Raw genomic sequence first — 18,537 nt, 5'->3', positions numbered from 1 at the left:
GATTACAAACGAGAAAATTCGCAGATTCTGGAAATCAAATACACAAAATACTGGAAGAACTCAGCAGGCCAGGCAGCAGCTATGGAAAGGAGTAAACAGTCAACGTTGAGTCCTGATGAATGGTCTTGGAATGAAACATCGATTGTTTACTCTTTTCCATAGATGCTGCCTGGCCTTCTGAATTCCACCAGCATTTTTTTGTGTATTGGTAAGATTTGGTCCCTGTAAAAGCTAAACATTAAGTGATATTTCATGAAAAGTCACTCCACAGTCAAGCACAACATGAAGTTTTCACCATGATGTGGAATATACCAGACTTGCCTATCATTGCATTCCTGATTCCTTGCTGGCACTCTTTCAGCTTTGGAGATGACATCCATCATGAAAGCTGGGTAGTCAGTGTGAAATGACAGATCCTTCTTAAACCTCTTAGATTTAGAGCACACTGCTCTTGAATCCTCCTGTTATTAGGCATGTTAACCTTTTTTTTCTCTCAAAGGTAAACTAATCTGGTAGTGGCCATCAAACAGTTTTGCAGAATTCATAACCGACTCTACAAATTTGTGATCTACTCATAACAAACCAGGTGTCTGCATTCAGGAAAGTCTGCCTTAAAATGCCACTGCCAAAGCTCATCCAAGTTCAACACTGACATCCTGTTAATTGCCAGCTCTGGCTGTGTACAGTCTCTTCCATTACCATTGTATCTTTTCAATGGTTCATTGACAGAGCAACCCAACATTGTTTTGATTGCATAAGGTCCAATATTGACACTTTGGATGTCTTACAGTTTCTCCAATGCTACAGGTACATTTGTCCCTATCAGGAACTCAATTTCTGAATCAATCACTGATAAATGGACGTATTTCAGGCAAGACCATCCCTGGAGATCTCACTGTTGCGGGATTTTTCCTCTTCCTGCATATAGGTGGTAGGTAGTTCACAACAGTTTTTGCCATTTTAAGCCAGCCACTTCCAATCCTGAAACTTTGAACTACTCACAACCTACTTTTGATCCATGGTGTGTAAGAGAATGTGTGTCCTTTTTTTTTGTGAAGTTGAGCTTGTTCATGCAGAACACTGCTGTACTTTCTTGATCTGGGAAAGCACAAGTAACCACTGTCTTGTTACCCTTCTTAGACTTCACTTTGTACTGGAATTATAGGAAGTTTATAATCATGATTGGCAGCCTCTGTAAGGCTGTTAGATACCCGGGCACTACTCACTGCTGTGTCTGATTTTTTCACGGATTGTTTTGATTCTGCACCCTTTTCATTAGAGTGAATATGAAGTATGCTGGGATGTTTGCCTCTGCATACTTTCCATGAAGGATGCTTCCTGCAATCCTTGTTGATGCGTCCTGTTCATAAACAGCCAAAGCAGATGTTATTTTCATATAGGAAGACAATCTTCTCACTATGAGCCCTTTTCTCCAGTTGAGGGCACAAATCCAATGTGTGTTCACCCTCGCAGAACAGGCAAACTGTTTTGGCTGATGACAGCATTTCTGTTTCATTAGTTGCAGGTTCAGTTTTAGCTTTACTCATCACAGTGGCCACAGTCGTGTCAAAACTGCTTCTTTTAGCCTCAGAACAAAGTGTGACTTAGTTTTGTTCACACCTTTGCTTATTGCAGGTGATAGAGCATCCTGTATATTCCCAAATACCGGATCTGTAGCAAGCTCTATTTGCCTTTCAATAAAATCAACAATGTCAGTGAATGTAGTCTTATGATTGTGCCTTTCTTGCAGTTCACAAACCACTGTTTTCCATTTATCCTGAAGCATATAGGGCAACTTCTTTCAGTTAACATATTGACAGGCATGTCCATCTCACACATGGCATTGTAACAGCCTATAAGAAAAAGACTGTAGTCCTGAAGAGCCTCCATGTTTTCAGATTTTATGGGTACTCAAGAAAGAGCCTTTTGCATGTAGGTGTTCTGCTCAACACCAAAATATTCCTGTAGTAAAGCATTAGCTTCTACATATGCTTTCTTAGGGTCAACGTGCAGGCATCTGACAAGTTCTTTAGAGTGATACCTAGTGTACTGTTCAAGGAAATAGAGTTGGTCACTATGGCTGTCAGTCTTGCCTTCAACACTGTTATCAAAATCCCTCATGAATGAATGATTCTGCAATGAATCGCCGTCAAAATTTGGATCTCTTTTGTTGTTGTGCCAATGAGTTGTTACTTCATTTTGTTTCCTCATAATATCAATATTATTCTGACCTCTATCATCTGAAACAAGAGTGTTTCTAGGCAGTAAGTGAATATGTGAATGTCCTATGAGCCCTTTGAACTGTTGGATATGCTCAGAGTGGTCTCCTTAGTGCAGGCTGAGAGCAAACACCCCGAACTACCTCTTGGGGGGGATCTAGCTCATGTTTCACAGATACTTGAACAAATGAATCAATATTGATGTTGAGTGTTTTTGTTTTCTTCTGTGCCTTATCAATATAAGAATTCGCACCATAGGACTGTTCTGCTGGAGCACTTTTAGCATTTTCCTCACTTGAAGTCCTTAGCACATAAACTGTGGCCACCTGTGTGGCAATTTCTTTCAGCAACTTGAGCTGCTCCTTCCTTTTCCATAGCTTTTCCTCTTGCTCTTCCAGAGCACATTTGTCTTTCAATAATTGTTGCTGTGTGATTAATGTAGCTAAGTCAGTCTCTAATATGTGCAGAGGAGGTATTAGATATAAAAGATGCTCTGTCTTCAGCAGAACTTGGAGCACTGACATTTGACACATTGTTACTGGCTTTTCATCATCCCATGATTCCTCTGGTATATGTACAATCAAAACATGTCATGGAATTTGAGAAATATTGTCTGATTCACTTGTTGCAGCAACATGACCTTCAGTGGAACATAATTGGGTCAACCATTGTTTTATATCCTCTATGGGTTCAATATTAAGGTTTGGAAAACACTGGTTATGTTTTTCCTGCTTAACCTTGGGAAGTAATGAGATCAGTGTGTGGCGTTACTTAGCAACAGCTTCACAGACTCTAATTAAGTCCTGAAGACAAGATTGCACTTGTAAGGTATTTACCTCATTTCCCCTAACTTCCTTAATTGATGTATTAAATGTTTAATTTTGTTCTCATTTACTTAATACTCCTTTTGAAGACTTTCGATTCTACCAGCTAAACCTTTAAAGTAAGTTCGATTTCTCTTTTGCCAGCCCTGATGTGAGGGTCGCTGACATCAGTTCCATGCTTCGATTCACTCTTATTACTTTCTCCTTATTGTGCCACTTGCAATTACTTCTTTGTTCACCTGCAGCACATTTGCAGAGCACAGTGGCGATATTCCATTCAATAAATGTAGGCAATAAACAAGGTGTCTGCACGTCCAAACATTTAAACCAGGCCAAATAAACAGACCTCAATTCAAAAATTGGCAACTGGACTATTTCAGGACTTCGGTGGAACAAAGCAACAAACCCTCAGACAAACACCACACGATTGAGCAACGGTGCCCAATGGACAGCAGGAATCAACAAAAGCTCTTTATTTGCCACAAGTTGCTGGGGTTGCCGACATGTAGGCTTCTCAGTGTTGTGAATCCGCTTTTGTCAATAGGTCCAAGGTAGTCTGCTTGTAGACAGGTGCTTGTTTGGTATGCATTTTTTTTGTTGTTGACAAAATGTAGCAGGTACTTGAAAACAAACCAAAACCGCTGAAAGTCTGGATACAGGGTTTGACACTGTTATCAAACTCCAAGTCGAAGAAAATATGTTTGATTCTTTATTACAAAACCAGCAAAGGTGAGCAATTTTTAAAAATCTAATGAAACTCAAATTAGCAATATAAGCAGAATTACGCAAAGGAAGGATAATAGCATTCCAATTAGCGTAACTAAGCGATCTTGGCAGTCAGCATAAAAATATCACCCCTGGCTCTAACGAGAGTAGACTGACCCAAGACATAACGTTAATACATAACTATACTCATTTATTTCAACCATACCCCAACCCATGTGACAAATTACCCATAATAAATGTGCAACACAAAATACACTACAGATAGGCATAAAATAAATATATGGCTTCAGATATTTTTCAGACTGTTTAAAAAGTTTGATATGCTAATAATCAATGTAATGCCTTGCTTAAGATCTCCACTGCTATGCTGGGAGGTAGTTTATATCAGTAATTTTCTGAAAAAGCAGCGTGTTTTGGCTTTGGCTAAGATAAGGACCCATGTTGTCCAGCTTAGGAATGCGAGTCAGCCAATTAGGACTGTGGGATGTGAGAGAAGGTTCTATAGAGCTGTGGGGAAGAGTTTTTGGAAGGACAGTAGTCTGGTTCGGGGTCTTTTTGGTGGGCGCTGTGGAGTGGGGCATAAGGGAAGATGCCACAGAGTGGCATTGGAAGGAGAGTCCCTGTTGCAAGAAGTGCTCTGTGCAAATGAGTGGCTCCAAGAAGGAAAGGCATATACTCCTGAGAGGGAGCCGGTTTGTTCAAGATGGACTCCAAGGGAAGTTCAGAATGTGGTGGGTGCTTCCGTGCAGACTATGGGTCCAGCGTGTGAGTAAGAGATACACCTCTGAATACTCCAGTAAGAACTCCAATGGTCATGTACACATTGGGCTGGTTTAATGGTAATGGGCCCTTTTTTTCATATTAACTATTTGATAAAGCTGAAATTGGTAAATATACTTCCTTTATAATTTTATGCGGTGTATTTCTTGCCAACTGATAATTGTATATAGATGGTATTTACACAGCATTTGCTCAGATTGAAGTTCCTTTAATTGAAACATGACGACATTCCTGTTTGGTTGAACCACAAATCAAACCGATTCTGGACATACGTTGTTGATGAAAGTGACTTTCTCACCACTGGGTCATGTGGCTGTTAATAGAGTTAGCTAACAAGTTGAGTTTGTATATGAGCCCTGGTAAGAGGGTTTCATCAACAAAAATACTTTCTGGATGAAACCACACTGGAAAGGCCCACCTTTCAAGAAAGATTGAAGCCCTGTGCTCTTCTCAGTCAAAAAGGTTAAATGATCTACTATTTAAATGTATGCAATAGTTTGATAGGTTGAATGACCAGTTTGTATTTGAGAATTTTTTTTTCATTTCATTGCCAAGCATCATGTCACCTGCTTTAACCTTATTACCATTTCCTTTTTCTTTCACATGTATACTTCATAACCCTTTAAGTACATCAGTGCAGATTGCCTCAACTGATCTCCATGGTAGAAACAGTTAAAATTGAATTTTCAGAAATGTGCTTGAACCTGGAATTAAATATCAGTGGCTGGATTTCTGTTTCAAAATGTTACGAAGACATCAATGACTCCAATATATAGTAATAAAAAACTATTTTTGAAACTTGTCTATTGTGAATCAGAGAATGATGTAGCACAAAAGGAGCAAATTAGGCCTTTTATGCTGGTGTTGTTTTTCTGTCTAAGTTTATCATTTATTTCCATTCCACTGCTTTTTCCATTTAACAAAAATTTTCCACCTCTGTGTCAATCTGCTTAATTTTCTAAAGTGCAACGCAAAACAGTTCCCTTCTGATCTTGTCATTTGTTCTTCCGCTAAACCAAAGCAATATTTGCTTTTTATTTATGTATTTGATTCAATTTATTTATGTATTTGATTTATGTATTCAGTACTGAAAATATTTTCCATCGAAATCGCAGATTTTTGGCTAAGTATGGAACTGCTGTCATTTGATGATGATTATGAAATGAAAGAAAATCTGAATAATCAGTAATGGTTTTAATTATTTAAGACAGCATAATTTTAATGCAATTAATATTTTAACCATTTTTTTAAGGTTGTTGCAAAATTCCTTAATGGAGAACTCAAGTCATCATTCAAGTAATTGTGGAAAGTATGTTTCTTTTTCAATGCAAGATGCATTTCCTTCATCACAGAACATCATGACTGAGATCGCAACTACTGTTCAGAATCTGACTTCTTATGGCAGAGATGTCCTTCCAACTCAATGTTACAACTTGGAAGGAATTCAACCTGTAGCCAACTTTTTATGTCAGGAGATTATGCCTAATCCTTATGCACTTATTGATAATGATTTTAGTATAAATGTTCCTTATAATAGAAATGATATGTACAGAACTTCAGATGGAAATGATAAAGTTGTTGCTGAAGATGCAGAAAGTGAATATATTTTCACAGAACCAAAACCCAACTCATTTAAAGAGTCAGTTGAAAAAGATTTTGATGGAAATAATTCCCTTAATAAACAGTATTTGGAAAGTAGCTCAGAAGAGTTCAGAATTCAGAAAGACATTGCCTTAGGACCTGAGGAAGCTTGGAGATGTTTAGACTACAGAAGAAAAGGTGGGCATTGTGAAACAACATTTTGTATACAGTTTCTTTTTGTTGAAGATCACTTGATATACATGCAGACCCTGATACTTTTTGTTCTTAGAAAGATGAAGAGGAATTACTCTGTCTGTGTTTTGTACTTGATAAGCAATAATTATGGATTGCTGTTTTTACAGAGAGCACATTTCCTGGCTCATTTACAGTAGCTAATGAGTGTAGAGCACAAGAATGTCTTGTAAATCAAACAGTAATTAAGTTGTAGAGACCAAAAAACAAAACTATTTTTATAAATATTCAGTGTTCAAAAATATAAAAACTCTGCTACAAAAAAGCACATTTTTTCCAAGTAAAAACTTCGAGTGAAAGACGAGCCATGCAGCATGGAAACAGGTCCGTTGATCCAATCCAATTTCTGCCCTTATCACCCCCAGCAATCCTACAATGAACTGATCAGTTAACCTACCAGTCAGCAAATCTTTGGCCCAAGAGAGGCAAACTTCATACAGAGCATCTTGAGTCAGATTCAAAGCCAGGTGACTAGAGCTATGATACAGCAGCACAGACTGCTGTGTCGTTGTCATGTCCCCAGTGTGCTACAAATTTTATGACATTTTTTAAAAGTTGGCATGAGCAGCTGGCAAGGTCAGTATAGGGTATAGTGAAGCTTTTAAGTGCACCTGAGAAATAATTTTACTGTTGTCATTAGTTTCAGAATATTATGTAGTGGATTTCAGTTAATTGGGACAGTTGCTTATTTTGACAACGCTGAAAGAACAAAAACTAACTGAGAAAATAGCTGGGATTTACTTTGTTTATTTGGGGAACTATTCCACTTAATTGGGATAGGAGACTTGCCAAGCAGTTTCAAAATAGCATCAGTTGTGTGCACTTATGTGGCCCTTAAACATTACACTATGCTTAGATCAAACACTTTTTAAGTAGCATCAGTTGTGTGTGCTTGTGTTCAAAAAGCAATGATTTTGGCACTGACGGTGAGAAAAGCAGTAGCACAATTCAGAACTGTTTTACTCACTATAGTTTCAAACATTCAGACTTCAACATGCTAGAAATGGCCCAGAGTGAAAATGAAATTATTTCACCACTTCAACAAGCTAGGAACTTATGAAGAATTTGAAGGTATCAACAATCATCTTGAATGTTATAATTAAAATGAGGATTTGGAGGATGCATTTGTTGAAGCTTTTTTATGAAGGCTGTCCGTGATCTGAATTGGGTTTCTGTGCTGATTTTGTTCATTTGGTGGTTGTCTGTCATATCCAATGATGACAGAAAACCTGTGTGGGAGAGATTTTAAAGTGGGAAAGGTTTTACACTGGGGTATATCCACTCTCTTGATTTTGTAAGTTCGGATCCAGAACTGGGTTTTCCTTGGTAGCAGTGAATATCCCTGACTTTTGTGCCTGAGCTTCTGCCCTTTGTTGCAGAACTGGCTCTCTGGCTGTTGGATCTCACTGTAGATTTTGTCCACCCAGTCCACTGGAGTTGACTTTGTGTGCTTGGTTGGGTATCTCCCTATGTCACCAGGATATGAGGCCTGCTGGCTACACTTACCTGGTTTAGCCTGCCTGTTAAAGTGGGTGGTACTGGAGTGTGGCTGCTGTCACAGGTGAAACATGACTTAAAGCCACAGGTAAGAGCAAGTGTCTGGTGGGGTCCAAAGGAGAGTGAGCTGCCCTAGATTAGACATGACCAGCCCCTTCACTAGAGGTGCTACCCTCCTTTAGACATCCTCTACACCCCTTTGTTCATCTACTATCAATCTCAAAAAATGTTCGGCAATGGTCCTGAATTAAGTAGCATAGTGTCCCAAATAAATGAAAGGAATTTCTGCTATTTTCTTGATTTATTTATGTTCTCCAAGAGTTGTCCCAGAATATTAGTTTCCTCAATTAATTGATGGCCCAATTAACCAAAGTCTGCTGTATTTTGTAATTAGATACTATTTACACAAGGAAGTGCATCTGGAATGTGGATATTTGTGATTGGTATCTAGGATGAATGGCCTTTTCATGTCTTTTTAAAATAAAGTAGTGATTAATAATAATTACGGCTTTTGAAATGAACAATTCTTGTTGATTAATTGAAATAAAACTAGTTCTTCACTAATCAACTGAATATATCTTTTGTAGAGCTCAATAATTCACCTGGAAGCAGTCAATCTCCCAGCTATTCGCCAAAAGAAACAGAAAGTTGTTGCAGTGTATTTTCTGATGTGGTGAGTGTGTATCAATATTATCTGTCACTGTTATGACATGAACATTACATAGTTATATTGGATGAAACACAATTATAGCTAGCTGAGGGTTCTGAAAAGAAGCAATGGCTAAGTACAGTGCATTTCACTGAGAGATACTTTTGAAAGGACCCAACAGCAATTATAACATTAGATGTAGGAATTAGCCATTCATCTTTCATGCATGTTCCACAAGATTGTATTTGATCTTTTACCTCAGTGCCATTCTCCTACCTTAATCCATGAAGTTTGATTTCCTCAATATATAAATTTCTATTCTGAAGTGGAAAAAAAAATCAATGTTGAACTAATATTGAGGTGGAAAATTTCTTGTAAACTTTATTCAGAAAGGCTTGCTGCTTTTTCTTAGACTGACATTGGGTTCTAGACACTCCAGCCAATGAAGCTTAAACTTTGCATAAACTCTTTCACATCAGTCAAGAATGTTGTACATTTCAGAAAGATCACCTGGACTATTGTTTCCATTCCTCTTTGCGTACTGGATATGATGTTAACTTTCAATCATTAGTGTGTGAGGCCAGCTACCCTATCTGAACATTAATGCATCTCAAATTCTTCCCATTTTAAAGTAATTTTTTTATTGAGATGGATGACTGCTCACTTGCCATATTCTTGCCTATTCATATAGTCTACCAAACCCCTCCTGAACCCTTTCTTTATGCTTCTAAAAGCCTACAATGCTATGAATCAGCAAATTCAGATATTATGTTAAATATCCTCATTTTAAACCATTGGTAAACAGTTGAAGTCAGAAGTTTACATACACCTTAGCCAAATACATTTAAACTCAGTTTTTCACAATTCCTGACATTTAATCCTAGAAAACATTCCCTGTCTTAGGTCAGTTAGGATCACTACTTTATTTTAAGAATGTGAAATGTCAGAATAGAGAGAATGATTTATTTCAGCTTTTATTTCTTTCATCAGTTTCCCAGTGGGTCAGAAGTTTACATATACTTAGTATTTGGTAGCATTGCCTTTACGTTGTTTAACTTAGGTCAAGCGTTTTGGGTAACCTTCCACAAGCTTCTCACAATAAGTTGCTAGAATTTTGTTCCATTCTTCCAGACAGAACTGGTGTAACTGAGTCAGGTTTGTAGGCCTCCTTGCTCACACACGTTTTTTCAGTTCTGCCCACAAATTTTCTATCGGATTGAGGTCAGAAAATGATGTCAAGTCTGGTTCATCCTTGAGAGCAATTTCCAGATGCCTGAAGATACCACATTCATCTGTACAAACAATAGTACGCAAGTATAAACACCATGGGACCACGCAGCCGTCATACCGCTCAGGTAGGAGATGTATTCTGACTCCTAGAGATGAACGTACTTTGGCGCGAAAAGTGCAAATCAATCCCAAAACAACAGCAAAGGACCTTGTGAAGATGCTGGAGGAAACAGGTAGACAAGAATCTATATCCACAGTAAAACAAGTTCTATATCGACATAACCTGAAAGGCTGCTCAGCAAGGAAGAAGCCACTGCTCCAAAACCACCATTTAAAAAAAGCCAGACTACAGTTTGCAAGTGCACATGGGGACAAAGATCTTACTTTTTGGAGAAACGTCCTCTGGTTTGATGAAACAAAAATTGAATTGTTTGGCCATAATGACCATCGTTATGTTCGAAGGGTAAAAGGTGAGGCTTGCAAGCCGAAGAACACCATCCCAACCGTGAATCATGGGGGTGGCAGCATCATGTTTTGGGAGTGCTTTGCTGCAGGAAGGACTGGTGCACTTCACAAAATAGATGGCATCATGAGGAAGGAAAATTCTGTGGATATATTGAAGCAACATCTCAAGATATCAGCCAGGAAGTTAAAGCTCGGTTGCAAATGGGTCTTCCAAATGGACAATGACCCCAAGCATACCTCCAAAGTTGTGGCAAAATTGCTTAAGGACAACAGTCAAGGTATTGGGCTGGCCATCACAAAGCCCTGACTTCAATCCCATAGAAAATTTGTGGGCAGAACTGAAAAGGCGTGTGTGAGCAGGGAGGCCTACAAACCTGACTCAGTTACACCAGTTCAGTCTGGAGGAATGGAACAAAATTCCAGCAACTTACTGTGAGAAGCTTGTGGAAGGCTACTCAAAATGTCTGACCCAAGTTAAACAATTTAAAGGCAATGCTACCAAGTACTAACAAAGTGTATGCACACTTCTGACCCACTGGGAAAGTGATGAAAGAAATAAAAGCTGAAATAAATCATTCTCTCTACTATTATTCTGACATTTCACATTCTTAAAATAAGTAGTGATCTTAACTGACCTAAGACAGGGAATATTTTCTAGGATTAAATGTCAGGAATTGTGAAAAACTGAGTTTAAATGTATTTGGCCAAGGTGTATGTAAACTTCTGATTTCAACTGTATATTCCATACAGGCAAAGCATTGCTGGTCACAGCTTTCCAGCCTGAAAATGCCCAATTCTTTGTCCATTGTTTTGTTAACTGAATACTGTGCATCTAATTTGAGTGGCACTTTATCAGAGATCCCTTTTAAAGTCTAAATGTATACGTACTTGGTTCACCCTGTCTGTTTTGCTCGCTACATCCTCAAAAATACCGAGCTTGTTTATCAGACATGATTTCCCTTTCATAGGTTTGTCAGTAATGTCCATTTGTACTGTTACCACTTCCTTAATGTAGACTTCATCATTTTCCAGAAACATCCAACTAAATACTTTACTGATCTATACTTTCTCCATTCCCTAAATAATAAGTATACATTTGCTATTTTGCAGTCTGTGGAAATGTTCTGAAATCTGAGGCATTTTGGAAAATGCATTTCCTATCCCATAACTTGGTGTTACAATGCATCTTGTTCCAGAGATTTCAGATTTGATGGGCCGAATGGTGTAATGCTGCTGCCATGTCTGTCTTACTGCTTTTTGCACCCATTAATTTTTCCCTATATAAATCTTACATTTATCATTATTAATGATTTGCATAGGGAAATCAATTATAATATATTTTCAGTTTTGGGTGATATTTCTTTGGGTCATTTCTTTGACCTCTTCTGTTTTCCTTGCATTTTTCAATTTCCTTGGCATTCCATTATTCCCCAATATAATTACTCCTGTTTCAGCCTGAAATGGATCCACAGTAACCTTTTCCCCACATACTTTTATAGTCTACTTATTGCTAGACTATTTCCATATTCTATTTACCCTTTTTAGTGCTGCTTTGCTAAGTTTTGAAGTGTTGCCAATCCTCAGGTTTAGTGTTTTTTTTTGCCAATATTGGAAGTCTTATCCTTTTGCTTGGTACCCATTTTAACATCTGTTGAAAATCCATAACTTGACACTCTTGCAGTGTTTACCTTAAAAGAAGAAATATTTCTTGGAAATGATGTAATGAAACTTTAAATGCTTGTTTATCAGTGTACCTTTTAACATAGTGTTTTTTCAATGTATGGGATAATTTTAATATTTACATTTTGTGTTACCTCTATGTGCCTGTGAAACTGCTGCATGTTTTTCATTGCACTGGATCTCACCATCCCCGTGCACATGACAATAAGTACAAGAGAGCTTTGCAGGCATTTGGCCATTGCAGAGGCCCTATCAATGATGGCAGCAGAGCACTGTAAACTAAATAAAAGTACAGGAGGGACAAGTGGGACAGCCATTGTCAGGAGTATGCTAGTGGCCAGAGTAGAATCATCAGGCTTTGGCTCAAAGGAGACTTCTGCACAGGAGAGGCATTGGCTCTGGGTAAGCTTCTGTCAAGGTTCTTTTTTTTTCTCTTTCTGTACCTGGTATAGTAAATGGCTGTTGTGTGTTCTTCATGCTGGATGTTGGAGTCCTGGGAGAGTGAGGAGATGATTGATCAGAGTTACAGGGAAGTAGTCACCCGAAGTTGCAGGAGGTGAGTAGCTGGGGACTGTCAGGAGGAATGGAAATGTAAATGGGTAGTTGGAGCACAGCATACCTGTGGCCATTCCCCTCAAGAATTCAGTATACTGCTTTAGATATTTTTGTGGGGGATGACCTCCTGGGAGGATGCCACAGCGACCGGGTCTCAGGCATTGAGCATGGGCCATGGTGAAGAAGGGAAAGGGAGAGAAGAAGGGAGCGGTAGTGACAGGATGATTTGGCAGATAAATGTGTGGCTGAGAAGCTGATGCAGGGGACAAAGCTTCAGGTTCCTGAATCATTGGGATATATTCTGGGAGATCTTTTGTTCAAAAGTGACAGGTTGCACCTGAAACCAAGGGGGATCAATATTCTCATGGGCAGGTTTGTTAGAGCTGCTGGAGAGTGTTTAAGCTAATTTGGCAGGGGGATGGGAACCAGAGTGATGGGTCTCAGGATAGGACGGATGGTAAAAAAGTAAGACTGCGTGCAGTCATACTGCCTGGAAGGACAGGCAGGTGATGGTACATAGTCGCAGCCAACAGAGTGAGTATCAGTACCTTAGGGATGCAGAATCAAAAAGGGTAGCAAATACAGTACTCAAGGTGTTGTATTTCAATGCACTGAGTATAAGAAATAAGGTGGATGATCTTGTTGCACTATTGCAGATTGTCAGGTCATGTTGTGGCCATCACTGATTCATGGCTGAAGGACGGTTGTATTTGAGAGCTGAATGTCCAAGGTTACAAGTTGTATCAGAGGGATAGGAAAGTAGGCAGAGGGGATGGCGTGGCTCTACTGGTAAAGAATGGCATAAAATCGGAAGAAAGAAGTGACATAAGATTGGAAGATGTTGAATCCTTGTGGGTTGAGTTAAGAAACTGCAAGAGTAAAAGGACCCTGATGGCAGTTATATACAGGCCCCTCAACAGTGGCTGTGAGGTGGACCACAGATTACAACAGGAAATAGAAAAGACGTGTCAAAAGGGCAATGTTTGATAGACATGGGAGACTTTAACATGCAGGTTGATTGGGAAAATTAGGTTTGTAGGGTCTCGAGAGTGAAATTGTTGAATGCCTAAGAGATGGCTTTTTAGAGCAGTTTGTCATTGTGCCTACTAGGGGATTAGCTACACTGGATTGGGTGTTATGTAATGAAGCAGAGGCAATTAGGGAGCTTAAGGTAAAAGAACCCTAAGGAGACAGTGATCACAATATAACTGAGTTCAGCTTGAAATTTGATAGGAAGTTAAGTCTGATGTAGCAGTATTTCAGTGGAGTAAGGGAAATTACAGTGGTTTGAGAGAGGAGTTGGCCAAAGTAAATTGGAAGGAGCTGCTGGCAGGGATGTCAGCGGAGCAGCAATGGTGTGTGTTTCTGGGAAAAACAAGGAAGGTGCAGGACGTGTGTATTCCAAAAATGAAGAAATACTCATGGCAAGATAGTACAACCGTGGCTAACAAGGGAACTCAAAGCTAATGTAAAAACAAAAAAAAGGGCAAAAATTAGTGGGAAGGTAGAGGTTTGGGAAGTTTTTGAAAACTTACAGAGAGCAACTAAAAGAATCATTAGAAGGGAAAAGATAAAATATGAAAGCTAACAAATATCATCAAAGTGGATAGTAAAAGCATTTTCAAGTATGTGAGCAAATAAAAGAGAGATATGAGTGGATATAGGACCACTGGAAAATGAGGCAGGAGAAATAATAATAGTGGATGAGGAGATGGCAGATGAACTAAATGAGTATTTTGCATCAGTCTTCACTGTGCAGATAGTTATTAATGAATATGATATAGTTGGGATCACAGTGACATGGTTCCAGGGTGACCAAGGATGGGAGCTCAACATTCAGGGATATTCAATATTCAGGAGGGATAGACATGAAAGAAAAGGAGGTGGGGTGGCATTGCTGGTTAGAGAGGAGATTAACGCAATAGAAAGGAAGGACGTTAGCTGGGAGGATGTGGAATCGATATGGGTGGAGCTGCATAACACTAAGGGGCAGAAAATGCTGGTGGGAGTTGTGTACAGGCCACCTAACAGTAGTAGTGAGGTTGGGGATGGCATTAAACAGGAAATTAGAAATGCATGCAATAAAGGAACAGCAGTTATAATGGGCGACTTCAATCTACATATAGATTGGGTGAACCAAATTGGTAAGGGTGCTGAGGAAGAGGATTTCTTGGAACGTATGCAGGATAGTCTTCTGAACCAACATGTCGAGGAACCAACTAGAGAGCAGGCCATCCTGGACAGGGTATTGAGCAATGAGGAAGGGTTTGTTAGCAATCTTGTTGTGCAAGGCCCTTTGGGTAAGAGTGACTATAATATGGTGGAGTTCTTCATTAAGATGGAGAGTGACATAGTTAATTCAGTAACAAAGGTTCTGAATTTAAAGAAGAGTAACTTTGAAGATATGAGATGTGAATTAGCTGAGATAGACTGGCAAATGATACTTACAGGGTTGACGGTGGATATGCAATGGCAAGCATTTAAAGATCGCATGGATGAACTGCAACAACTGTTCATCCCAGTTTGACAAAAGGATAAACCAGGGAAGGTAGTGCACCCATGGCTGACAAGGGAAATTAGGGATAGTATCAATTCCAAAGAAGAAACATACAAATTAGCCAGAAAAAGCGGCACACCTGAGGACTGGGAGAAATTCAGAGTCCAGCAGAGGAGGACAAAGGGCTTAATTAGGAAAGGGAAAAAAGATTATGAGAGAAAGCTGGCAGGGAACATAAAAACTGACTGTAAAATGTAGGTCCCTTTCAGACAGAAACAGGTGAATTGATCATGGGGAACAAGGACATGGCAGACTAATTGAATAACTACTTTGGTTCTGTCTTCACTAAGGAGGACATAAATAATCTTCTGGAAATAGTAGGGGACCGAGGGTCTAGTGAGATAGAGGAACTGAGGGAAATACATGTTAGTAGGGAAGTGGTGTTAGGTAAATTGAAGGGATTGAAGGCAGATAAATCCCCCGGGCCAGATGGTCTGCATTCCAGAGTGCTCAAGGAAGTAGCACAAGAAATAGTGGATGCATTAGTGATAATTTTTCAAACTCTTTAGATTCTGGATAAGTTCCTGAGAATTGGAGGATGGCTAATGTAACCCTCCTTTTTAAAAACTGGGAAGTTATAGACCAGTAAGCCTGACATGGGTGGTGGGGAAAATGCTCGAGTCAGTTATCAAAGATGTGATGACAGCATGTTTGGGAAGTGGTGAAATCATCAGAAGTCAGCATGGATTTGTGAAAGGAAAATCATGTCTGACGAATCTCATAGAACTTTTTGAGGATGTAATTAGTGGTGTGGATAGGGGAGAACCAGTGGATGTGGTATATTTGGATTTTCAAAAGGCTGTTGACAAGGTCACACACAGGAGATTAGTGTGCAGATTTATAGCACACGGTATTGGGGGTATGGTATTGATGTGGATAGAGAATTGGTTAGCAGACAGGAAGCAAAGAGTGGGAATAAACGGGACCTTTTCAGAATGGCAGGCAGTGACTAGTGGGGTACCGCAAGGCTCAGTGCTGGGACCCCAGTTGTTTACAATATATATTAATGACTTAGTCGAGGGAATTAAATGCAGCATCTCCAAGTTTGCGGATGACACGAAGCTGGGCGGCAGTTAACTGAGGAGGATGCAGGGTGACTTGAATAGGTTAAGTGAGTGGGCAGATTCATGGCAGATGCAATTTAATGTGGATAAATGTGAGGTTATCCACTTTGGTGGCAAGAACAGGAAAACAGATTATTATCTGAATGGTGGCCGATTAGGAAAAGGGGAGGTGCAATGAGACCTGGGTGTCATTGTACACTAGTTACTGAAAGTGGGCGTGCAGGTACAGCAGATGGTGAAAAAGGCGAATGGTATTCTGGCATTCATAGCAAGAGGATTCGAGTACAGGAGTAGGGAGGTACTACTGCAGTTGTACAAGGCCTTGGTGAGACCACACCTAGAGTATTGTGTGCAGTTTTGGTCCCCTAAACTGAGGAAAGATATTCTTGCCATAGAGGGAGTACAAAGAAGGTTCACCAGATTGATTCCTGGGATGGCAGGACTTTCATATGATGAAAGACTGGATCGGCTAGGCTCATACTCTCTGGAATTTAGAAGATTGATGGGGGATCTTATTGAAACGTATACAATTCTAAAGGGATTGGACAGGCTAGATGTAGGAAGATTGTTCCTGATGTTGGGGAAGTCCAGAACGAGGGGTCACAGTTTGAGGATAAAGGGGAAGCCTTTTAGGACCGAGATGAGGAAAAACTTCTTCACACAGAGAGAGTGGTGAATCTGTGGAATTCTCTGCCACAGGAAACAGTTGAGGCCAGTTCATTGGCCATATTTAAGAGGGAGTTAGATAAGGCCCTTGTAGCTAAAGGGATCAGGGGGTATGGAGAGAAGGCATGTACAGGGTTCTGAGTTGGGTGATCAGCCATGATCGGATTGAATGGCGGTGCAGGCTCGAAGGGCTGAATGGCCTACTGCACCTATTTTCTATGTCTCTAAGACACTAGCAGTGTACCAGATGTTGTAGTGTGTGAAGCAAGAGAAGTGGATGCAGTTACTATTACAGGGAGAAGGTGCTCAAAAAGCTGAAAGACCTAAAGGTACACAAGTCACTGGACCAGATGAACTGCACCCTAGGGTTTCTAAAGAGGTAGTGATAGAGATTGTAGTGGCAATAATCTTTCAAAAATCATTGGATTCTGGCATTATGCCAGAGGACTAGAAAATTGCAAATGTCACTCCACCTTTTAAGAAAGAAGGAAGGCAGCAGAAAAGAAATTATAGACCAGTTAGCTTGACCTCAGTGGTTGGGAAGATGTTAGTCAATTGTTAAGAATGAGGTGATGAAGTACTTGATGACACAGGACAAGATAGGACAAAGTCAGCACTGTTTCCTTAAGGGAAAATCCTGCGTGACAAACCTGTTGGAATTCTTTAAGATTACAAGTAGGATAGGTAAAAGGGATGCAGTGAATGCTGTAATTTTGGACTCACAGAGGCCTTTGACAAGGTGCCACCCGTGAGGCTGCTTACCAAGTTAGGAGCCTATGGTATTACAGGAAACTTACTAACATGGTTAGAGGATTGGAATGAGGCAGCGAGTGGGAATAAAAGGATCCTTGTCTGGTTGGCTTCTAGTAACTAATGGTGTTCTGCAGGTCTCGGTGTTGGGACCACTCTTTTTATGCTGTATATAAATGATTTAGTTGATGAAATAAATGGCTTTGTTGCCATGTTTGTAGATGATATGAAGATTGGTGGAGGGGCAAATAGTGTTGAAGAAACAGAAGGACCTAGATTAGGAGAATGGGCAAGAAAGTGGCAAATTAAATATAATGCTAGAAAATGCATGGTCATGCACTTTGGTAGTAGAAATAAATGTGCAGACAATTTTCTAAATGGGGAGAAAATCCAAAAATCTGAGATGCAAAAGGACTTGGGAGTCCTTGTGCAGAACACTCTAAAGGTTAACTTGCAGGTTGAATCGGTGGTAAGGAAGGCAAATGTAATGTTAGCATTCATTTCAAGAGGTCTAGAATACAAGAGCAGGGATATGATGCTGAGGCTTTATAAGGCACTGGTGAGACCTCACCTTGAGTATTGTGGAGTTTTGGGCTCCTCCTCTTAAGTGCTGGGATTGGAGAGGGTCCAGAGGAGGTTCACAAAGATGATTCCAGGAATGCAAGGGTTATCATACAAGGAACATTTAATGGCTCTGGATCTGTATTTGCTGGAATTTAGAAGGATAGCGGGGTGGGGGGGGGTGTGGAATCTCATTAAAACCTTTCAAATATTGAAAGGCCTAGACAGAGTAGATAGGAACGTAGAAAACCTACAGCACAATACAGGCTCTTTGGCCCACAATGCTATGCCAAACTTGTACTGTACTTACTTTAGAAATTACCCAGAATTACCCATAGCCCTCTAGTTTTCTAAGTGCCATGTACCAATCCAAGAGTCTCTAAATTATCTCTATTGTATTTGCTGTGAAAATGATGTTTCCCATGGTGGGAGAGTCTAGCACAGGGGTAGGCAACCTTAAGCACAAATGATTTTTTAGCAT

General features: G+C 39.8%; 2 protein-coding genes across 2 annotated transcripts in view; one reads left to right on the top strand and one right to left on the bottom strand.

Moving 5' to 3' along the window:
• Positions 1-18,537, bottom strand: part of LOC140186641 (proton myo-inositol cotransporter-like) — a 184,046-nt gene that overhangs the window by 23,704 nt on the left and 141,805 nt on the right. The gene's annotated exons all lie outside the window — the stretch shown is intronic.
• LOC140186642 (uncharacterized) overlaps positions 1-18,537 on the top strand; it is a 72,193-nt gene that overhangs the window by 46,448 nt on the left and 7,208 nt on the right. Inside the window, exons 8-9 of the mRNA XM_072241037.1 lie at positions 5,802-6,328; positions 8,467-8,552. Coding sequence (XP_072097138.1) covers positions 5,802-6,328; positions 8,467-8,552 — 613 coding nt within the window. The remainder of the gene's footprint in view (positions 1-5,801; positions 6,329-8,466; positions 8,553-18,537) is intronic.

This window comes from Mobula birostris, chromosome 23 (assembly GCF_030028105.1).
Source record: "Mobula birostris isolate sMobBir1 chromosome 23, sMobBir1.hap1, whole genome shotgun sequence".
In the NCBI taxonomy this organism is placed as follows: Eukaryota; Metazoa; Chordata; class Chondrichthyes; order Myliobatiformes; family Myliobatidae; genus Mobula; species Mobula birostris.
The sequence above is the reverse complement of the archived record's forward strand: the minus strand, read 5'-3'. Positions and strand labels throughout refer to the sequence as shown.